The 25193-nt window shown below is 38.1% G+C and overlaps 1 protein-coding gene across 1 annotated transcript; it reads left to right on the forward strand.

The window, feature by feature from the left end:
- The first annotated feature begins 18518 nt into the window (after positions 1 to 18518).
- On the forward strand, positions 18519 to 23713 carry LOC147567299 (respiratory burst oxidase homolog protein C-like). The gene is made up of 12 exons (XM_086653925.1): positions 18519 to 19355; positions 19454 to 19616; positions 19709 to 19757; positions 19848 to 19961; positions 20076 to 20501; positions 20596 to 20982; positions 21092 to 21187; positions 21289 to 21404; positions 21503 to 21605; positions 21708 to 21781; positions 22430 to 22986; positions 23183 to 23713. The coding sequence occupies exons 1-12, from the start codon at positions 18749 to 18751 to the stop codon at positions 23290 to 23292; spliced, it is 2802 nt and encodes a 933-aa protein (XP_086510051.1). The 5' UTR covers positions 18519 to 18748; the 3' UTR covers positions 23293 to 23713.
- The last annotated feature ends 1480 nt before the right edge of the window (positions 23714 to 25193 follow it).

The following is a 25193-nucleotide window of genomic DNA, read 5'->3' on the forward strand; positions in this document are numbered from 1 at the left end:
TTGTAGTGACAAAAGCCTATTCTCTTCCTATACGGAGGTAGCCGAGGGAGAAACCTTATTCAAGGAAAATGGCTCGACCACCCAAGTCAAAGGAAAGGGGGAGATCGTGTTAAAATTCACTTCAGAGATAGAAGTGACTTTGACCGATGTACTCCATGCTCCAGAAGTTCGAAAGAACTTAATTTCTGGTTCCCTTTTAAGTGAGACCGGGTTCAGACTAATCTTTCTGTCAGATATCGTCATCCTATTTAAGAAAATGATGTATATTGGAAAGGGTTATTTATGTGGGGGGTTATTTAAATTAAATATTACCCATGTAATACCGAAGACACCTATTATTAATGAAATTAATAATTATGCGTATATTGTCGAGTCCTCCAATATTTGTCACGAAAGATTAGGACATGTGAATAATAAGTCATTCAAGAAATTAATGAGCTTGGAGTTAAATCTCGAAACTCGAAATTGACTCAAAACGAACATGTCAAACACGTGCAGAGTCAAGATGACTAAGACATAGTTCAAATCTTTAGATTTAAGTCACAGTGAACTATGGAGCTTAAAAACGGTTCAAACATGAGGTGATTCATTACCTTTATCGATGACTCCAATTGGTTTTGTAAGGACGAAGCAATCGAAAAGTTCGAGCTTTATAAAACCAAAATAGAAACCCAACTTTATAAAAGATTGAGGCTTTGAGAAACGATTGAGATGGAGAGTATGAATCTCCTTTCGCCGAGATATACGCCAAGAATGGCATAGTTCATCAAACGAAAACTCTTTTGGAATAATAGAGTGAAAGCACAGAACGTTAAAAGGGATAAAATTCGATCAGTGGAGATTGAAAACGATGATCAATCTAATCTCGATAGGCTTTGTGAAGTATTTCACTAAAGTCTCGTACTAGCCATGGCAGAAATAAGGTTCAACACATGGTGACCATGAATGTTGACTTAGTTGATGACTCTTAAAATATCTTCTCGATAATCGAAACATCGAAAAGCTAAGCGACACCTTGACCACCAAGTATCGACATAAACACTGGGTGTGAAACCGGCTATCGAGAATACAGTGAGGCATCAATGATGTTGGCACAAGTCTTGAAAATTTGATCATAAAGGTTCAATTCAATGACGAGTCGAAGAAGACAACCGCATAAGTGAGCGGAGAAGTGTGTCAAGACAAATGTCAAAACCTAAACAGTTAGACAAGGTCGACGACAGAATGTTCTCGTTATACAAAGAGTTACAAGACGATGAACTGTTCGAAAGAACTCATCGATCTGAGATAATGAAAATTCCGTGAAACAGTCTCGAATACAAAGTTGACGGAGAATGCAAAATTATGAAATTAAACTTGTCTTTGAGAAAGTAAGTTATTTCGCATAACATATTCAGACGGTAAATTAGTATAATTCTCTAGAAGGTCCCTAGACCTATCTAAGAGTTACAAAAGGATCCTCAGATATGTTAAAAGGAAGTACCTTTGGTGAAAGATCTCGAGATCAGGACTTATTACACATAAATCCTTAAGTCTTTGTAAGTAGGTCCTTAGTTCTTTATAATTGCTGAATAGTCCTTCACAAATCCTCATGGGCAACCTAATCTTATTGGATAGATAAGGGAATTAAGGTTGATAAGAAATAAAGTTGAATATTACATCATTCGGTCTAAACGTGACTCGAATAGTAAATTCAAGGGTCTTGGTAAGATTTTCCATCCAAGAGTGTGAACCAAATCTAGAGACGATGAAGGACAAACTAGGGAATGATAACTTTGTTGATCATGCGATAGTTTTAAATCTATCCATGGAGTATATATGTTAAGACATATAACTTAAGAAAAAGTTAAGAGAGAAACTCACCTTGTGTTATATTTCAAGGTTCTAATGATCATAAACTATCATGTTATGGAACAAAACTAGAAACGCTACACTAATGAAATTGTGTACGAACATAGTTTTGTCAAAGAGGAGAATGCAATGGTTACCCTAGAACTGTGGGGGCAGATATTGCTACATATCTGAACGGTACCCTATATGGAATAGTATAAGATTCCACCCAAGTTGACGAATAAGAGAAAATACTCTTGAAATGTAGGGGGGGGGGCGAGAAGGAACTGAAAAGCCAATTATAAAGAAATAAAATGGCATATAGAACTCCAAATTCTCCTGAAGATACAACGTCATAACGACGTGAGAAGAGGGAAATTATGGAGTACCTCGGAAACCAGATTTAACCAAAAAGAATGTTTGGTCGATAAGGTTTATATTGAGCTAAAAACTGTAGTTATATTCACTAAGTTGTGACAATATTAAGAAACCAAGTGTGTAAATATAAGTGATGACGTGAATGTCTAATTCAATCAACAAATATGGAAAAAAACACAAATGGAAAGAACTTCTCTTTCTAATCCTAAACTGAGTAACGAGATTCAACCATGAATCATTTGTTCAAAATAACAGACAATACTAGTTAGGATTAAGAAAGTGTTTGAGAAGATATGATTCGATGCTTTTCCAGATTGAATCGTTACTCATGATTGATATTTATAAGTGCATGGTTAGACAGAGAATGGTAGAATAACCACTCAAGAACCACGATAAGCATAAACACATGAATTTGAACAAATTCAAGAAAGAGTTATCTGAGTAACAAATAGTTCTTAGTTATCTGAGCAGACTCGTATTATTTGGTTGTACATATCATAAAGGAAAATGAAGATATGTGGACAACACTCGAATCTCAGATACAAAGTCTAACAGTAGATTGGAAAAACCACTAAGGGCTACGATATCACAAAATCCTCAGAGGCAGACGTGCATAACTGGATCAACAATGTAATCCTAAAGGCCTTGATGGATATATTTCTTTGGAGAAAGCAAAGGAAGTAGGTAAAACTTCTTGGAGGATATTTTGTTTGTGATTGAAGCCAGTGCACGCAACAAACCTAAGTAGTTGTTGCGTATGCACTAATACGGCAAGTCTAGAGAAATCAAAACAAATAGACTAGTACCGTAAAACAATTGCTCTCAAGGAATGCATAAATTAAAATTATGCTCAATCCTAAGTTACCTGACGGATCCGTAAAGAACAAGGGTGAACAAGAGAGTTGAAATTGCATCATCAAGGGGAATGTGGCAAAAACGCCTAAAGTAAATGAGTAAAGGCATGGTGAAACCCTACCTAGATGACTGGAGATCCCACGATCTCGGTTCAAAGGGCAACTGAAGCTATATCCTGACTCGACAGTAACACTGTAAGAGACTTCTATCTCTTACCCATTCCTAGGATGAAAACAGTGTTGCCTGCATTGAGAGGCTAAGCATTAAGCTTTTAATGAATCTGAAAACTTAGAACTTGATTCTAACGTGAGGTATAGCAGGGTACCTTATTACGGATAACCTATATGTGTGTGAATTGATGCTGGTTCTGTGGGAAGGTCGTCTAGGCCGACTTCTCTAAAGCACACATAAAATCGGGATTGTTCAGGGCCGAAATGAACACAACCGAGAACCCAAGTAAGTAAGGGATTAGCTGTGTGATAGCTATTTTGGATTACAATTCCCAGGACTCAGTTCTAGACGAAAAGTTCACTGTCGTCCTTGTAGACCTTGTAGTTATTCACTAGGAAAGGTTCAAAGTCGAACTACCTTCTTCTGATGTAGCGAAGTTCCGCATATGAGCTCTTTTAGTGTCAGTATGTCAGTATAGTATTTTTGTTTATATCATTTTAACCCTCGAATTTTCTTTCATGTGGGGGATTGTTGGAATCGGAGCTGACTTTCGCTCGACCCGACTCGTCAAACTCAGAAACCGAACGCGCCATTGCGTTCGTCTCGTCGAGCTCTTCAATTTAGAGCAAATAATTACTCGAATCCGATTCCGGGTGAATGAGAAATTCGAGTTTAAATTTTGGATGAGAAATGGTTAAGTTAGGGTCTGAAACGTCAAACGGGACAAGTTAGATCAGGGGCCGTTTGAGCGAACCACGTGCGTCCAAATCTGGACGGTTGACGTTCAGTCCGCGCGGATTCCCGAGATCTGACGGTAGCGTGTTATGGTAAGCGGGACAGAGTTGGGACACTGGTAACAGCGTTGGATCGGATAGATCCAACGGTCTGCGTCCCGCCCGCGTCGGTATAAGGGTGGGATAAATTCCAAGCCTTTAATCCAACCGCTGCTTTCTTCATCTGTTAGGCACGGTTCGGGATTTGTCCATCATCATCTATGGCTGGCGTTTCCTCCGAGATTATGTGTGAAATCCAACGACCCAGAATTCAACCGACTATATAACTGTTTCAGACTTAGTTTTAAGTCCTCAAAATGAAGAGATATGTCTCTTCAACCCAACAGACACATGAACCTATTCAATTCCTGTATAAACCCACCAAACCCACTTCATTTCTCACATCAATTCAATTCATTCTCTTCTTCTCTTCCTTCTAACAATTAGAGGTTCTGGTTTGCCTAGAGTATCCGAGTGTCTAGAAGATCTATTCGCCTCAAGAGCTTATATTATCTACGAAGGTTCGCCCGCTTTCAGAATATAGAAGTACCATCTTAAAATTCTGAAAGGATGGTCGTTGTATCCCGAAGGCATACACCCTAACGTTTGGTACTGTTACGGGGGTGTAAAATGTCTTAAGGAAAGAGAATATATTCTGCCTCGACTCCATTATCTTTTGTCTATTTCGGTTAATCCGAAAGAAAGAATTACTGATAAAGTCGGTATTCGCTTATCGTTTATCTCTCTATAACTTAGAGAAAGGAGGTTCCCTACTTCAACCCAAACTCTGGCTTAATCAAGACCAGACAGAGTTAAAGTGTACTCAAACCATAACCAGAGGAACAACAACATATATACCAATTATAGCAAAGAGAAATTGTGTTTTCCTTATAATTAAACGTGGACAAATATGAACACTCATATACCATTCTTTTATTAGGTATCCAATCCAACGATTATTCCACATTTGTCTGAATTATTTTAATCTGTATAGAGCTCAATTATGCCTATTATTGAACACATGGTGGTAGTTTCACTCCACAAAATTTAAATTATTTAGGGACTTTTATATAAGGCCATCGCTTTTGGGAAACAAGACCATTTTCGCGGTACAAATCTTTGGTCAATTTTTTTTTGTTTACCTTTAGTTTCCCTCAATCCCCACCACCATTTCTTTTCCATGCCAGTAAAGGTCGCAGAAATACTGTCATTACCGGCGTCTTTTGATATTCTCCTCATATCCTTTTCTCTCATCCCCCGACCGTCACCACCTCCCATTACCACCACCATTTTTCTCCTTTCTTTCGTCTCTTTTTCTATTTTTTTCTTTCTCTCTCTATCTCCCTTTTCCTTTCTTTTTGCCTCTCTTTTTTCCTTTCTTTTTGTCTCTCTCTTTTCCTTTCTTTTTGTCTCTCTCTTCCTACCTCACTCTCTCTGTACTCCTCCCCTTTCTCTAACTGTCTCGGCGAAAGGGAGGGTCCCCTTCAACAGAATGCATGTTGATTTTGTTTTGGGGATTTTCCACAAACCTCTGGTTGGCGTTCCTACAAAGAAGGCCTTGCCCTTCGCTGGAAAATATAGAGAAAGAAAGAGAGGGAGGGAGTAAGTGAGAGAGAAAGAGGGAGACAAAAAAAGTGAGAGAGACAAGCAAAAGAGACAGAGGGAAAGGAGGAGAGTGAAAGAGATGAAGGAAGACAAAAATAATAGTGGTGGCCGAAGTTGGTGGTGAGCGAAATTGGTAGTTGGAGATGTGGAGAGATGAGGAAGAAGATGAAGTTTGGTTGCTCTAGAAATTTTGACCAAACCCACTATTTCCCTTGATAATTTTATACCCCAAATTTTTTTCTTATTTCCCCAAAGCGAGGCCAGGGTAAAGATAATACACTCCGTTGAACACCAGAAGAGAAGAAATCCTAGAGATACTAGTTAAACGGAATATAGTGCAACTTCCGTGTTCAAACCCCAACAAGGCGACCCGAGAACCCCGAGACACATCTGTTTGGCGCAATTTTTATAGAGTTACAATCACCGGACCAAGACTGCAACACCTAAAAGACATGATCGAGACATAGATCAAAGACAAGTAGCTTGACAAAATCATCCAAAAAGGTGCAAGACCTGAGTCTAACCACTATTACAACCGAGCTCAATCAAGCAGAGGTGGGGTCAGATGTGGACTTGATGCAGAAACTCATCAACCCACTCCCAGGCCGCCACGAGGCGGAGGAAGCGACCACTGACAATGAAGCGAATGAAACACCTTCCTCAAACAGAGGAATGATCCTCACTACAGTAGGAGAACCGATTTTCAGAGGGACATATAACAGAGCTCGTAAAAAATATGCTCAACAGTCTAAAGGATCTCCCCCTCTGACAGAAATGAATGATTTATGATTTACCCTCTCAAAGGAAGACTTATTTGTGGTGATTACCCACCGCGATGACCCTTATTCATTCAGCGTTTGTAGCTAATTATTCATTAGAGAGGATATTAAAAGACTGCGGGAGTTCAGTCGAAATCATAACCAAAGAATGCATGAAAAACCTCTAGACCGATGCAAAGAATCAGAAGTCATATGCCTCATCAATAGGGGGATTACAAACAAACTAATCAGAGTTAAGGGCCAGATAATGGTCCCTTAATGATAAGAGAAAATAAATATAAAAGAGAGGTGATATTTGAGATCATTGTGGGAAAGGTACCACTAGCCTATATCGTCATACTAGGACGACGATTCCTCCAAACCTTATAAAGTATTATATTGGTACCTCACTTGAAATTGAATCCAGAAGAATTTAATAGGAATCGACACAGGAGATCAACAAGCTCAAATGGGAGAAGTTTCTTGTAAAGATCGTCGGACGATAGCAGTCTACCAAGCAACCCTTGCCAGAATGAAGATAAGAAGTGGTAGTAGGAGGTTGGGAGAACTAAGAAAATACCCTAATTTTTTACTCCCTAATAGCAACACTAAATTAAGTCACTTTTTTGCTTATTTAGGTAGAAAAATAAAAAAGTTAGTTTGGTATGTAAAAATTACCGACTTCACTTAAGTTAAAATTTGACTTTCTTTTATAGTTAAGATTTTTAGGTTTTGACTTGAAAGTAAAATAACGTATGTTCAACATATGCATGAATTTTACTTGACGCAATTTTTTTCTTCGTCTATTTCTGCTCCGTGTATGGACCAAAACACGTCATCAAGAGCGCCCCTAGAAATCCACGATTAATGGGCCCACTGGAGGGCCAAACCCATAAACCAAATAACAAAATGGGCCCGACCCATTCATCTTCAAGCACCTAGGGTGACGAGAAAATACACGCATATTAAACAAAGAAGTCAACCCCGCACAAAAAATTAGTTGTTATTTCCTATAGCGGACTTTCTTCCCATATACCCGTTGAGGCGTTACTGTTATTCAAGATAATGTTTGACCAATGATATCATCAATATGTCTGTTGGATGGGAGTTAAATATCTGCATTCATGGTGACAGCTCAATGTGTTACTACATTCAAGGCAACAACTCACCACAAGGTGACAGTTGACCAAAGGAGACAATGGACCACGAAACACTATATAAGGATGACTCCAACTATCGTCAATGGCGTCCAATTCTTCCGTAATCAACCGACTACTTTTTCTCTCACATCGATCATCTAAACTTCTGGCAAGCAACTGACGGCTGATCTTTCTCTCTCGAAGACGACCTCCTGATCAAGGAAGACGACTAATCTTTCTCTCTCTAGATGACCACCTGATCAAGAAAGGCGACTGATCTTTTTCTCTCTAGACGACCACCTGATCAAGGAAGACGGCTAATCTTTCTCTCTCCAGACGACCACCTGATTTAGGAAAACGCCTGTGTTGGGTTTTACACCCTTCTACTAGTGTTTATAGCGGAATTAAGACATCTAATGTCTACACTAGTATTCCCAGAATCACATGCATAAACCTATGATAATCATTAATTAAAACTAGAAAGATAAATACCTTGTTCGCTAGTTTTCCCTCGAACCTTTCCAATTGCTTATGAGAAGATCAAGAGCTTCAAGTGTAGCTCCTCTACTTGGGACACGAGCAATCAATTTGATCTCCCACCTTGTTGTATAGCTAGCACACCAATGGTGGTTGGAAGAGAAGAACTCCTTTCTTCTTGACTAGATAGATAGTTAATGGGAATTAGCTCACTTTCTCCTCTCTACTTGATGTGGTAGAGTAAGAAAGCTTTGAGAGAAATTCCACACCTTATTCTCTGCCCTAAGAGTGTTTATATAGAACCCTAATAAGAATCCACCTCCTTTTAGGTTTCCTAAAACACCCTTTAGAATAAGATTTAGGGAAATAGTCGAAAATAGCAACTATTGATATTTTCTCAATTCCCTAAGGAGGAGGTGCCCAAACACCACGAAAATTGGCAGATATAATGTTTATTATATCAGAAACTAACCCTCCAAAATTCAGCCCAATCCGAGTCCTAGAAGTACCCGAACCGGTCTAGGCCCAAAAACCCTGTTTTTGGCCTTTTTGTACTATCTTTGCCTAATTCCTTTTTAGGCCTATGAGATATGTTTATGGGACACTCCCATGATTATATCTCACTCCCACTAGTCATATCCTAGATCAATTTGTCACTCTTATGTGTAACCCGTTGTAGGATCCGATCGAAGTTAGCCGCGAATTACTTCGTAATTCGACGATCGTAGTTGGTCTCTAGCTACAACTCTACGATCCCTAAATCAATCGGACTTGATGATCTTCCACATCAATTGTCCTATCCGACAAATTGTTCCCATTGCCACCTTGGTCGAAGGACATCTCCTTCAACTCCTTCAGACTCCCACTTGGACTTAGAACAAGTACAATGCTCGATTCCCATGTCACTTAGTATCCCATCTGATACGTCACGTCATTCAGACTTTCTTGATCTCGAGTACAACTGTTAAAACAAATGATTAACTTTTAATCCATTTGAGCACGGCCATGCATTTTCAGTTGTTGCTCGTCAAGTGGCCCGAGGACACTGTACCCTAACATGGTTAGGAGGACATAATCCATTCTTGCGCTCCCACTCAACTTCATGTCTATCATGTCCTTCCCAGTATCCGCCTTTATAACCTCCTTTTACGGCGCGGCGTTTAACGGAACCAAAGTCAGACATTCCTTACATAAGATGAGCTGAGCACTCATGTTTTGAGGAATCTCTTCAATCTTGTCTTTGTGAGAAGTTTGACGATTTCATCATTCTTTGGATGAACTTCTCACGTTGAGGGTTATTCCAGTGTATAATCCCTATTATGCACTCACGTAGTCGAATCGAATACACTATTTCTATAGCCCATGAAACTGCGCTATCCCATCGACTCCCGTACTAGTCTTCGTGAGTCATTGTTGTCCATGCAATGACCTGGACTAGGGAATTGATAATGAATCACTCCAAGTTCACTTAGTAGGGTTTCATTCATCAGATCACGTATCTGACAAGCCTACTCGGAGCGTTTTCTTTATCGTGTGGACTGTCTCTTAAAATACCAAACCAAATTTTAAGGACAAAATAAAATTTCTTTTATTTTATTTATCGAATGTAAGTAATTAGGCACATAAACTCTATTATGAATCCAAATTACATTTGTTGCCATTCCCCAATGCGCTTTATACCAATGTCCCTCATGTGTGAATCATGTTTGGGCTGAGGTAACGGTTTGGTTAACGGATCTGCAACGTTATCATCCGTATGAACCTTGCAAATTACCACATCTTTTCTCTCTATGATTTCTCTAATCAAGTGATACTTCCTTTGGATATGTTTGGATTTTTGGTGCGCTCTTGGTTCCTTGGCTTGGGCTATAGCTCCGTTGTTGTCACAACCTTTTCCATGCCAGGTACGACACCAAGTTCTATCATGAACTTCTTGATCCAAACTCCTTCCTTTGCAGCTTCCGAGGCCGCTAGGTATTCTGCTTCAGTGGTAGAGTCTGCAACTGTGCTCTGCTTGGAACTTTTCCAACATACCGCTCCTCCATTCAGACAGTAGACGAACCCAGATTGTGATTTGAAGTCGTCTCTATCCGTTTGAAAGCTTGCATCCACATGGCCTACAACTTTTAGTGTATCTTCCCCGCCATATACCAGGAAATGATCCTTAGTCCTTTTCAGGTACTTTAGGATATTCTTGGCGGCGTGCCAGTGCGCTTGGCCTGGATTTGATTGGTAACGGCTACACATGCTCAAAGCATATGAGACGTCTGGGCGAGTGCAGATCATGGCGTACATGATTGATCCTATTGCCGAAGCATAGGGTACTTTCATCATGTGTGCTAGCTCATCAGGACTCTTAGGACACTGATCTTTGATAAGCACCATACCATGTGACATGGGAAGGAATCCTCTTTTGGAGTTTGTCATCTCGAACCGCTGAAGAATCTTATCTATATAAGTTTCTTGACTAAGTCCGATCATCCTCCTTGATCTATCTCTATAAATCTTGATTCCCAATATGTATTCTGCTTCCCCTAAGTCCTTCATAGAGAAGCATTTCCGAAGCCAGTCTTTAACTGATTCCAACATCGGAATATTGTTTCCTATGATTAATATGTCATCGACATAAAGGACTAAGAAAACTAGGTCGCTCCCACTAACCTTCTTGTAAACACAAGATTCTTCTGCATTCTTGAGAAATCCAAATTCTTTGATTTTCTAGTCGAATCGAAGATTCCAACTCCGGCTTGCTTGCTTGAGTCCATAAATGGATTTCTTAAGCTTGCAAACTTTTCCAGCATTTTTGGAATCTACAAAACCTTCGGGTTGTGTCATGTACACATCCTCTTCCAAGTGTCCGTTCAGGAAGGCGGTTTTGACATCCATTTGCCAAATCTCATAATCATAATGAGCTGCAATTGCTAGAATGATCCGAATGGATTTAAGCATTGCGACAGGTGAAAAGGTTTCATCATAGTCTATGCCATGAATCTGTTTGTATCCTTTTGCCACGAGTCTAGCTTTGAAAACGCTAACGTTTCCATCCTTGTCAGTTTTTACTTTGAAAACCCATTTGCATCCGATTGGTTTTGCTCCATCGGGCAAATCGATCAAGTTCCATACTTGATTTTCTGACATGGAATCCATTTCCGATCTCATGGCTTTTAGCCATTTTTCGGAGTCGGGGCTCGTCATAGCTTGGTTGTAGGTACTCGGCTCATTATCTTCTAACAGTAGGATATCTGTTTTCTGAGATAATTCCTGGAGCCTTTGAGATCTACGAGGGGCCTGAGCAACTTTTGGAGTGTTCTCAACTAGTTGAGATATCTCCTGCGAATTTGATTCGACTTGAGCGGGAGGTACTCTCTCGACCTCATTTTCCTCTTCCATACTTTGTGTATAGATAGGAGCCGCTAAACCTCTTGATATTTCTATATCTGTGTTTATTTGTTGCTCATATCGAATTTCATCGATATCTACATTTCTCCCACTTGTCTGTTTGGAAAGGAATTCCTTTTCAAGGAAGACACCATCTCGAGCAACAAACACTTTGTTCTCAGATTCGTGGTAGAAGTAGTAACCCCTTGTCTCTTTTGGATAGCCCACAAAGAGACATTTGTCTGATTTAGGTGCGAGTTTGTCTCCTTGTAAGCGTTTTACATAAACTTCGCATCCCCAGACTTTGAGAAAAGACAGCTTTGGAATCTTTCCAAACCATAACTCATATGGCGTCTTTTCTACAGCTTTTGACGGAGCTCGGTTAAGTGTGAAAGCAGCCGTTTCTAGAGCATACCCCCAGAACGTGTTTGGAAGATTTGCTAAGCTCATCATAGATCGAACCATGTCTAACAAGGTGCGATTTCTCCTTTCAGAAACACCATTCATCTGGGGTGTTCCTGGCGGAGTGAGTTGAGATACTATACCACAACTCCTAAGATGATCGTCAAATTCTTGACTCAAATATTCACCACCTCGATTGGATCGAATGGCTTTTATTTTCTTGCCAAGTTGATTCTCTACTTCGTTCTGAAATTGTTTGAACATGTCAAACGATTCGGACTTATGCCTCATCAAGTATATGTAACCATAACGAGTGAAGTCATCCGTGAACGTGATGAAGTAGCCATAGTTACCTCTCGCTGGAGTACTCATTGGTCCGCATACATCCGTATGTATGAGTTCCAAGGGTTCTTTGGCTCGGTCTCCTTTTCCTTTAAAAGAAGACCTCGTCATTTTACCCATTAAACATGATTCGCATGTGTCATATGATTCTAAATTATACGAACCTAGAAGTCCATGTTCATGGAGCTTCTTCATGCGTGTCATGTTAATGTGACCCAAACGACAATGCCAAAGGTAACTTGGATTTGAATCATCTGACCGTAGCCTATTGGTTTCTATGTTGAAGACTTCGTTCTCAATATTCGTAATATAGAGACCGTTGTATAGCTTAGCACTGGTATAAAACATTTCACCTTTGTATAAAGAACAACGCTGGTTTTTTATTAATAGGTGATCTCCCTCTTTGTCTAATTCTGAGACTGAGATAATGTTTCTAGAAATAGAGGGTACATAATAGCAATTATGAAGTTCTAAAACTAGACCAGTTTCCAAAGGTAGACTGAAAGTTCCTACAGCTTTCGCAGCAATCGTTGCTCTATTTGCTACTTAGGACAAGCTCCCTTCCAGATAAATACTTGATTCCCTTAAGGCCCTGCACATCATAAATGATATGAGCACCACATCCGGTATCGAATACCCAGGATTGAGAATCAAATGTATTTGCTAAGTTAACTTCGATAACATAGATACCTTGGTCGGAATCGTGAGTTCCTTCCTTTTTCCTTTTGTTCTTCTGAATCAGTTGAAGTTCTTTCTTTGATTCAGACATTCCAATGCCTCTCCGGATTGCCTTAGAAGTTCCGTACTTCCTCAACCGTGATTTGTTTCGGGACATGTCCCTTAATCGACGGATGATTGTGTGCGCATCCATTTTCCTGAATCTCTTTTGAAGATTAGGCTCCATGGTTGCCAACATAAGGCAAGTTACTGAAATTGATTTCATCCGGATACTTTTGGCCTGCTTTTGTTCCTCAATCTTTGAGTTCGCAGTTATTCTTGGAATAGGGGTATCCAGTACGCTTTCTTTGTTTGTAGATTTGAGAACACTTCTCAATCTCTTTTCCCAATCAAGGAAGTTATCCATGTTCAATTTGTCCTCATCAAGGATTGAACATAGGTTGAAAAGATTGATTTTTGCCATAGTAAAACTACATGAAACAGAAAAAGGATTTTGCTAAGTATTACATTCGATAATTTTTGCAAAAAGTCCTAAGTTTTTGCCACATTATTCAAGATAAAACGTGTCCCTAGATGAATAATGCGATTCCGAGATCCCATCTCTCAAGGATTAAGCGGACTAGGGCCCTGCCCTTAATTCCCATTGATTTAGGTGAGTGAATACTTTCACTGATCATACCATATGATTCTCGGTTGATGGATTACATGTTTAGTGTAAAATCCATCCTTTTGCCTCGAGTATCCAAGACTCTCTTGCTGATCTCGTTGAGTAGAACCATTTAGACATGTAGGCCTCTTCTATAGGCCTACCCGCAATGTCCCAAGGTAGAGGAGGTACTCTGCGAAGGCCGACCCACCTTCCTCGAACAAGGGCGCAAGGAGTGTCTTAATTTGGATAGGCACTGTACTCAAAATTACTTTTAGGGACTTTTACGCTAGTCTGGCGTTCGTTTTAGTGAACTAATTAGCCTAACTAACATCCACGACATAAAGCGTAAATAAGTAAGTAAATGCGCGCGAGAAAGTAAATCAAGCACATATGGATCCTAGTATGGCCCCTAACCTAGAAGATCTAATCTCCTTTGGTTTGCTTCTTGTTTCGCCTTTTAGTTCGTCTAGATCTCCGTCTTTGAACCTCCATTGATTTCTCCCACTCGCCTTTGGATTTCTTCCTTGAGTTTCATCAATGGACTCATAAACCCTAAACTCTAATTACAAGACTCAAACGATTCGCAGATCGTGTAAACTTGAAATTAAAATTATTACAAAACATGCACCCATCCGTGCTCAAAACAAGAATAAGAAATAAATTCTATGGCCATACTAGTTTCCGCATTCACATCACATGCAATCATATAATATATTTCAAGGCTATCAATTATATATGCATGTATATCCGGGAGATACTTTTGTCGACATCCGTATGTCATGTACGCACCTTAAGTCTACATCAAAAGATTAGACTAATGGTGTGTCTTGGTTTGATTTTAAAATTTGATTTTAAAGAGAAATTCCGTTTGGGCCTTGAATGGCCCGGGTTAATTTCGGAAATATTTGGATTGGAATTTTGGGAGAAAATTTGGACAAAACTCCCACTCGAATAGTGGTCCCTTTTCGTGGTCCGAAAAGCCTTGAAAAGACCCGGGACAAGTCCTAGACAAGTCCCGGCCCAAGCCCACTAAAGGGCTTGGACAAGGTCCGGATATGGCACGGCCCATAGGGCCGGCATGTCCGAGCCGAGGCCAATAGGCCTGATCTCGTCCTGGCCGGAGCCAGGACGCTAGTCCAAGCACCAGACGCATCCTAGACGCATCTGGTGCTGGACCGGACCAGCACTAGGTGTCTCGGACTTAGTCCGAGACACCCAGGACCCCAGACGCGTCTCCAAGACGCGTCTGGTAGTAGCTATTGGACGCGTCCTGGTTAAGCTACTGGTCGCGTCTGGAAGACGCGACCTGGAGCAGCTGGACGCGTCCTCAGACGCATCCAACAGTAATCTGGGACGCGTCTACCAGACGCGTCCTCCAGGCTACTGGTCCGGCCAGGAAGCTTCCTGGCCGGACCTATTGAGTTTCTAAAAAACTCAATAGTTTCCTTTTTTTTTGTTGCAATTTTAAATTGCTTTTTCCAAAATTTGAAACACTTCTAAAATATTTCAAATTCTTTTAGAACTATTCTAAATTTCCAAATTTTGTTTTTCACAAGTTTCCAAAAAACTTAAAAACAACTCTTTTAATCAAACCAATTTGGATCAAAATTTTAGGTTTTGAAATTCTTTTCAAGAACAAATTTTGAAATCTTTTGACAAATACTTGAATCTTATTCAAAATTAATCAAAAATTTTGTGTTTTAAACACTTTTAAACACAATAATCTATCTAGAAAAGCATGGAATTGGTCCAAAACTTAGATAAGATAGGCTAATTGCAAGAGGCTCTGACGCCACTGTTGGGTTTTACACCCTTCTACTAGTGTTTATAGCGGAATTAAGACATCTAATGTCTACACTAGTAATCCCAGGATCACATGCATAAACCTATGATAATCATTAATTAAAACTAGAAAGATAAATACCTTGTTCGCTAGTTTTCCCTCGAACCTTTCCAATTGCTTATGAGAAGATCAAGAGCTTCAAGTGTAGCTCCTCTACTTGGGACACGAGCAATCAATTTGATCTCCCACCTTGTTGTATAGCTAGCACACCAATGGTGGTTGGAAGAGAAGAACTCCTTTCTTCTTGACTAGATAGATAGTTAATGGGAATTAGCTCACTTTCTCCTCTCTACTTGATGTGGTAGAGTAAGAAAGCTTTGAGAGAAATTTCACACCTTATTCTCTGCCCTAAGAGTGTTTATATAGAACCCTAATAAGAATCCACCTCCTTTTAGGTTTCCTAAAACACCCTTTAGAATAAGATTTAGGGAAATAGTCGAAAATAGCAACTATTGATATTTTCTCAATTCCCTAAGGAGGAGGTGCTCAAACACCACGAAAATTGGCAGATATAATTTTTATTATATCAGCAACTAACCCTCCAAAATTCAGCCCAATCCGAGTCCTAGAAGTACCCGAACCGGTCTAGGCCCAAAAACCCTGTTTTTGGCCTTTTTGTACTATCTTTGCCTAATTCCTTTTTAGGCCTATGAGATATGTTTATGGGACACTCCCATGATTATATCTCACTCCCACTAGTCATATCCTAGATCAATTTGTCACTCTTATGTGTAACCCGTTGTAGGATCCGATCGAAGTTAGCCGCGAATTACTTCGTAATTCGACGATCGTAGTTGGTCTCTAGCTACAACTCTACGATCCCTAAATCAATCGGACTTGATGATCTTCCACATCAATTGTCCTATCCGACAAATTGTTCGCATTGTCACCTTGGTCGAAGGACATCTCCTTCAACTCCTTCAGCCTGATCTTTCTCTCTCCAGACGATCACTTGATCAAGGAAGACGATTGATCTTTCGCTCTCCATACGACCACCTAATTAAGGAAAAAGACTGATCTTTCTCTCTCCAGACCACCTGATTAAGGAAGACGACTGATGTTTCTCTCTCTAGACGATCACCTGATCAAGGAAGAGCAACCGATCTTTCTCTCTCCTGACGACCACTTGATCAAGGGAAGATAACCGATCTTTCTCTCTCCCAATGACCAAAGGGTGCAAGCATTTTATCTCCCTCGACGACTAGAGAATTAGGCAAGTATACACCTGATTGTATCACATTTTCTCCCGACGATCTTCATGCTCAGATAAATAACTCTGTAGCTCGATCTCTGGTTTACAATTCGTATTTATTACTTGTCAAGCTTACTGACTTGACCGTAGGAGCCCCCTTAGGCCGGCACCATCCTTGTGTCCCAAGGATCTTACGGTCACGTGTGTTTCATTTCTTGTCACAGGTTAAGGCCAAAGACGACGTCGGTGTCCATAAAAATATTAACATGTGAAAAGTCTGACTTCCGGTCAACGACTCGGTCCTCTTAACTTCTTGACTCGCGATTTCAGCCCCTCACACTCTGCTGCCACAACTAAACTTCTACCATACCAATGTACCTCCACCACCACCACAACAACCAGTGCACCTCTCCCACCACCATACCTAAACCACCACCACCACACCTTAACCACCACCTTCGTACCTCCTCCACCACCGTACCTCTATTACTGACACTGCTATCATACACCTCCACCACAACACACCTTAACTACAACCACCTTCTTACGCCCACCACCATCGTACCTTCACCACCACCGCCACCATCATACATCCACCACCACCACCAAACCTCATAACCATACCCTCAAGGCACTGTCACTACCACTAATATTACCACCACTTCGTATACAAGAGTAATCGTGGAAATCATTAATACATTTAATTAAAATCAAGTATCTCCATGAGTAAAAGAAAAATAAAAATAGAAAAGTAAATTGGATTATCACATTAACTTTTTAACTTATAAATAACATTTTTGTCAAATATAATTTTGATAGTATTTTACTTTTTTAAACCAAAAGAAATTCTACTACAAATAAACGTATTTATATTTTTGGTTTTCGAACGATACCTAAATTACCAGTCAACTTATGAGGAAGGGGTTGGATAGAGCTTCCTATATGTTTGATAAGGACCCCTCTGCCTCCTTCCAGTCAAAATAAATAATCATTGTATTTTCTCTGCATGGGTAGATCATAGATGGTTCGGAGGAGCACCACCTCCAAAGATTTGAAATGTATCTTACTAATCTATTGAAAGTTGAAGACAATCATTAGGCTAATCAAGTGGTGAACCTTCATCAAAAAAAAAAAAAAGTGGTGAAAGATCAACTAGATCATCCACATGGGGATGCGATTCTTTTTTTTTTCGTTTTTGAAATAAATGGGGGATGAGAATTTAAATCCTCCATTGACCACGAAACTTCTCCCGTCAATCCATGGTGAACTATGTTGACAATGCATTTATTAGAATAAACTAGTTTTCATATTCTAGATCTTTTGTTCTAAATTTCCATCAACTCTTTTAAGTTTCAGTTGGGTACGTAGTATTTGTACAGATTAATAGAAACACACGAAATTTTCACAAAAAATTAAAAAAATCACTAAAGACTAATACAAAATTGGAATTGTAATTCGAGTTTATGATAATAAATGAATAATTATTAAATATCATCGATCTCATAAATATCATACCAAATCTCATCAATCGAAACACTTTTTCGAAAAATACGAGACATCTAAGTCGTACAAATAAACCAAACCACTGTAAAAAGATGCCAAAAACTAAGAAATGCAATAATGACAAATAACACAAGAATTAATGTAGTAGTCTTACAGAGCTTGCCTAAAGATCTAGAACCTAACTATATGTATACGCTAAAATTTTAGTAAAGATCAAGACCTTTTGAATAAGTTCGTAGAAACTTCGCCCAATAAAATACCTTATACGTGGATTTGCATGGGTATTTAAAAAGAGACGACGTCAATAACTACTAAAGTTTGGAGAATGGAAATTACTCTGTAAAATACCATAAACACTAAAACATAAGTTAACAATTTGGTACAATCATAGTCAGTAATTAAATCGAGATTATAATGAAAAAAGACAAGAAAAAGAAGATTAGTTGTTGGTGTTAAGCCGCGGAATCCGCATAATGGGGTGGTATCCCTTTTTTGTTTTGTTTAGTCCCCTTGTTTTGACTTTTGACCATTTACCAAACACCCTTAATGCTTTTAACATTTCATTTCATATGGACTAGTGGAGACTGGAGTATAAAAAAGCACAACTTCCTCTCATTTTATCCCCCAAACCAAAGAGCGCCAAAAAAAACGAACGGAAAATATCTCTGAAATTTACTCTCTCTCTCTCTCTCTCTCTAAAAAATCACTTTCTCTCTCTAAGAAAACCAAATCTTCATTGAAGAAAGCAAAACTCAGAAATTCATTCCGTTCATCAATGGTGAACACAGAGGATGGAAAATCAGGGAGTCTTTATGATTATCACTCAGACACAGAGAGCATCGGAAGTGAAAGAGCTTCTTCTTATAGTGGACCATTGAATAAGAGAAGTAGAAAAAGTGCTAGATTCAACTTACAACCTGAACAGATCTTGATGTCTTCAATTAATGGAGGTAGTACTAGTAGATCTAACGATGATGAAGCTTATGTTGAAATCACACTAGATGTTCATGATGATTCAGTTGCTGTTCATAGTGTTAAAACTGCTGGAGGAGTAGATAATGAAGATCCAGAAATTACTCTGTTAGCTAAAACACTAGAAAAGAGATCTTCATTTGGTTCTTCAGTTATGAGAAATGCTTCTTCTAGATTCAAACAAGTTTCTCAGGAACTTCGTCGTCTTGCTTCTATCAATAAAAGACCTTCTACCGCCGCTGGTCGTTTTGATCGTACAAAATCCGCCGCCGCTCACGCCTTAAAAAGTCTTAAATTCATCAGTAAGACTGACGGCGGCGCCGGTTGGCTCGCCGTTGAGGAAAGATTCAATGATTTGACAAAAAAAACTAATGGATTACTCTCCCGTTCTCTCTTCGGCGAATGCATAGGTAAAAAAAAAACTCTGAAGACTCATTACCTAAACTAGTACAGTAGTAACTAGAAATTTGACCTAATTTATTCTCATTTTTGGATATGAAATTATCAGGAATGAACAGAGATTCGAAAGAATTTGCACTTGAGTTATTTGATGCACTTGCTAGAAGGAGAAATATAGTAGGAGATTCAATTAACAAATCAGAATTGAGAGAATTTTGGGAGCAGATTTCTGATCAAAGCTTTGATTCTAGACTTCAGACTTTCTTTGACATGTAATTCTTGATTTTAATTACTTCATCAATTGTTGTTTCTTAATTTTATATTTTTTGGAGTTATTGAATTTAATGAGAAAATTGGTATATAGGGTTGATAAAGATGCTGATGGAAGAATCACAGAAGAAGAAGTTAGAGAGGTAAAATAAGATTGAATTTAGTTTGAGAGTGATGATGTTTAATTACTTACCAAATTCAATATCTTAACAAAAGGGAAATTTTGGGTGCAGATTATTAGTCTGAGTGCTTCTGCAAATAAGCTCTCAAACATTCAAAAACAAGCAGAAGAATATGCTGCTTTAATTATGGAGGAGCTTGATCCAGACAACATGGGTTATATCATGGTAATTTCATTTAATTTTTAGGTTTTGATTTTCGATTTTGTCTTGTTCGAAAAAAAGAAGAAGAAAGAATTCAAGATTACTAATTAACTACTAATTTGTTAAAATTGATAATAGATTCATAATTTGGAGATGCTACTATTACAAGCTCCAAATCAACCAATTAGAGGAGGAGAAAGTCGAAACCTGAGCCAAATGCTTAGTCAAAAGCTTCAACCAACAAAAGAACCTAATCCAGTGAGAAGGTGGTACCATAGGAGTAAGTACTTTATCTTAGATAACTGGCAAAGGGCTTGGGTTCTATCCCTGTGGTTGTGTATCATGTTGGGACTCTTCGCTTACAAATTCGTTCAGTATCGAAACAAGTACGTTTTCCATGTCATGGGCTATTGTGTTTGCACGGCCAAAGGTGCCGCCGAGACACTCAAATTCAACATGGCCTTGATTTTACTACCAGTTTGTCGCAACACCATTACATGGCTCAGAAACAGAACAAAGTTAGGTGTTGTTGTTCCTTTTGACGATAACCTCAATTTCCACAAGGTTAGTTTAATTCCAAACTCAAATTTATTTATGGACATGTTTTTTAATTATCTGAATCCAACTCGTCTGCGTCTAAATTGTCTAAATTGTACAGGTAATTGCAGCTGGAATTGCAGTTGGGGTAGCCTTACACGCAGGAGCTCATTTAACATGCGATTTTCCACTCCTCTTGCACGCTTCGGAAGAAAAGTATAAGCCGTTGAAGCCTTACTTTGGGGATAATCAACCTCAAAACTACTGGTGGTTTGTGAAGGGGATAGAAGGAGTGACAGGGATTTTAATTGTGGTGTTGATGGCAATAGCATTCACTTTTGCTACCCCATGGTTCAGAAGAAACAGGATTAAACTCCCAAAGCCTTTCAATAGGTTAACAGGATTCAATATGTTCTGGTATTCCCACCACTTATTCGTCATCGTATACGCTCTACTCATTGTCCATGGAGTCAAACTCTATCTCACCAAAGAATGGTACAAGAGAACTGTAAGTATTAATCAAATTAATCACTAACCAAATTGATCTAAAAAAAGATTTAGCACTTGAAAAGTTAATTACTTTATTTATTAAATAGTATTCCTCATTTTGATGGCAGACATGGATGTATTTGATGGTCCCCGTAACGCTTTATCTATGTGAAAGATTGATTCGATTATTCAGATCAAGTATCAAACCAGTCAAGATACTTAAGGTATGTGGGTAGAAGTTTAATGATCGATATTGTTCGTGAATATATTTATATTTCTAATTAAGGTTTAATGGTTAATTAATCATGCTTAATTATTTTTTAAGGTTGCTGTTTATCCTGGAAATGTATTAGCACTACATATGTCTAAACCTCAAGGCTTCAGATACAAAAGCGGGCAATACATGTTCGTGAATTGTTCGGCCGTCTCCCCTTTTGAATGGTTTGTGAATTATTAACCCTTTTATTTGGCTTTTCTTTTTCTTTTTGATTATTCATATAATGAAATAAAAGTTAAATCATTTTTATATTATAAAACAGGCATCCCTTTTCCATAACTTCGGCACCAGGAGAGGACTACTTAAGTGTCCACATTCGAACTCTAGGAGACTGGACACGACAGCTCAAGACTGTATTTTCTGATGTATGTTTACGATTTTATTCTTATAATTTATCTTTGGATAATTAATAATCATAAGTACATTCGATCCTAAACATGGGGGGTGGGTTTTTATGATGGAAACAGGTGTGTCAGCCCCCAACCGCCGGAAAGAGCGGGCTACTTAGGGCTGATTTCAAGCAAGGAGAGAATAACCCAAGGTATTTTACATATATTTCATTTAATTATTAATTCATTGTATTATCGAGGAAGAGCACGACCATGTCCATGCACATTTTATATATCTAGATCATAAGACGACAATGTCCATTTGGAGTCTAGTTGTGGACTATATTTTTCACGTGACTCCTCTGCCAAGAGAATAATTCTAATAATCAATAACCCAAGGTCCCAACTGTATATATATATATATATATATATAAGTTTTCTTATGTACATTAAGTCAACTTTCAAACTAAGAAAATCAAATAATACCAAAACCTCTTAGACGGTGGAAGTGTGTGTGTTTTGTAAGTCAAATATGAAATCTGATTTGAGTCGCATACGGATCATATTTCAGAATGTTGTTTTTTTTCTGCGATTCGTCTGAATGATTGATTTTAATTGATTTTTAGTCATTTCAAAGTCAGATATTTCAAATTCAGGTGAATCAGATTTAGAATATAAAGACAAACAAACACCATCACAACTATATATGTTGTATATTATCGGTGTCCCATTAACTTCTATTTTTATAAAAAGAAAAAGAAATCGAAGAGCGGTGATAGATTATTGGGCCCATTGCAGATGAGTAATATGTCGATCAAATTAAAACGTGTGATTACTAAATTGTTGGAAAATAATTGCAGTTTCCCAAAGGTGTTGATAGACGGTCCATTCGGTGCACCAGCACAAGACTACAAGAAATACGAAGTAGTGTTGTTGGTAGGGCTAGGGATTGGTGCAACCCCAATGATAAGCATTCTTAAGGATATTGTAAACAACATGAAGGCAATTGAAGAAGAAGATCAGACTGCTGCTGCTAATGAGATTCTAGGATCATCATCTACTCCTAATAATAGTGTTAATGGTGGGAGTATGAGTAAGAAGAAAGGGTTCAAAACAAGGAGGGCATATTTCTATTGGGTCACACGTGAACAAGGTTCATTTGATTGGTTCAAAGGCGTGATGAATGAGGTTGCAGAGATGGACCAAAAGGGAGTGATAGAACTTCACAATTATTGTACAAGTGTGTACGAAGAAGGTGACGCTAGGTCAGCACTCATAGCCATGCTTCAATCACTCAACCACGCCAAACATGGGCTCGATGTGGTGTCTGGAACACGAGTAAAATCTCATTTTGCTAGACCTAATTGGCGTAACGTCTACAAGAGGATTGCTCTTAATCATAAAGATTCTCGAGTCGGTGAGTTTCTTATTTACTTCATTTTTCTCCCATTTGACTTTTAAAAATTATGTTCGGCTCGAAAAAGTTAGTCAACCCACCGCAACGGATCAAGTAAATGCCGAGCGGGTCCGCTAGCTTTTTTGGCGCTAGCATAGTTGTTGTTTGACCTTAATTTGGTTCTAATATTTTTGGCATTAAAATTGAATTACCACAGGTGTGTTTTATTGTGGGGCACCAACATTGACCAAGGATCTAAGACAGCTAGCACAAGATTTCTCTCACAAGACATCCACAAAGTTTGATTTCCATAAAGAGAACTTTTGATCAATATGGTTAGACAGTCTCCAAGAACGAGCCCCTCTTTTTGACTATTTTAAAGAAGTTGTTACACAAATCAACTATTCAGTTAGTACTCGACAATAACCTCTAAGAAGTTTCTCCTAATTAGGCAAGAAACGAATCATTCCAAATCCAATTCAACTACTACTACTTCAAAGGAGTAGAAGGTAAATTGCGATGCCATCAGCAACCGCGTGATCATTTATATCTACCGCGTCTTACTGACAACCTATACCTTTCATATTTGTTGATTTTATATGATAATATTTTGCTTTTTTGTTTTTTTTTTTCTCGTTTGAATTTAGTCAATAAATGTTGTATAAAATGAGTCGAAGGGTTCCCTAAGTAAAAGTTGTTATAAGTCATATTTATGATACCACAATTATTAATTAATTTATTTATTTCATTTTCAGTTGTCACAATTTGACTTTTTTTAGCATTTTTCTACTGAAAAGTTTTAAAAAACTTTTGGTAACATTCTTATCATTTTAGATTGACACGGGAGTCGAGACAATAGAGAAAAAAAAATTACACTCACAGTATAAAGGGAATTAACATATACAAAAGTAAAAAATTTAATATAGTGTTTAATCTTACATTAATCTGACTAAAATATATAATCGTCAACCTGTAAATCGTCTACTGTTTTTGTATATTTTGTTTATGTTTTATTAGTAGTGAAGGAAACCAAATATTGGTAGAGATACACTAAAAATCAAAAGAAAATGATGAAACCAACCTTTCACAAAATAAATAATAATAGTGACATATGGTTGATTTGTCAACATTAAAGATCTAGTTTTAGTTTTATTTATTGTTATGGGTTTGTATGGTATTTGAATATTGAAAGGGTCATTTTTATGACCCATCTTATTCCAAGTTCCTAAATGTAGTATATTATTGTTATCTTATTTAGTAGCAAGAAAAAAAGAATATTGTTAAGAGGAAGAATGGACTCTTTTTCACAATCTCTCTCCTTTTTCTCTCTTGAATAATTCTATAAAATAAGGCTTGTGGGGTTAATAGGTTTAGGTGGGATTAGGTGAGGTGAAATGGAAACCACTAGTATAGGTGTAGATAAGGAAAACCAAGGAGTGTTAATTATTATGTCCACCAATTCAATTCACCACTACCTTCAATATAAAACAAATATTTTGTGATTAGTGGAATGACAAAATCATTGCCTTGATTTGAAAAACTTGGGTATTTTAAACGATCCATTTTCTCATCCATATCCTTAACTATGTAGGTAGTTGGTGTTACTTTTACAAATTAGATGACATCAATATATGGGGCAAATCAGAATTGGCTTTCATGATATTCTTTTATCTTATTATATTTTTATTTTTTTTGCAGCAAGGTATTATATACTATTTATAACTTGGGCACACAAGTTCGTTTTTTAGTTGGGGCTGCGCCTTTCTCATTAAAAAGAGGTGTACTACCGTTTGCTTTTCCTTCAACCTCACTATTTAGTGCTTTCAATTATTGAGAAAGAATCTAAACTTTTTCTCTTCTTTTTTAATCCTCCATCTTGACAAAAACATTCAGCCTTAACAAATTAAGTTGAATAGAGAAGATGATCATCTTGAGTCAATAAGGAGTTCGAACTAAATTTTGTATCTAACTTGCACAAAAAAATAAAAACTAGCTAAATTTAGTTTTTTTTTTTTTTTTTTTTGTTAAGGAACTAGCTAAATTTAGTTTACTTTCAAAAAAGCATTTGGTTTTTGGAATGGAAAAAACAATTACCACCCAGTGTGGTGGGTGGGAAAATGTTTATGAAGTTGCTTGATAAATATACCATTAAACTTCTTGCCTGTAATAATGATGATGGAACACTTCTCATATTCTTTGACTTGGAAAAATTGTTATATGCTGAAATT

This window comes from Eschscholzia californica, unplaced genomic scaffold (genome assembly GCF_041429995.1).
Source record: "Eschscholzia californica isolate CP2 unplaced genomic scaffold, dmEscCali1.0.p SCAF_1, whole genome shotgun sequence".
Lineage (NCBI taxonomy): Eukaryota > Viridiplantae > Streptophyta > Magnoliopsida > Ranunculales > Papaveraceae > Eschscholzia > Eschscholzia californica.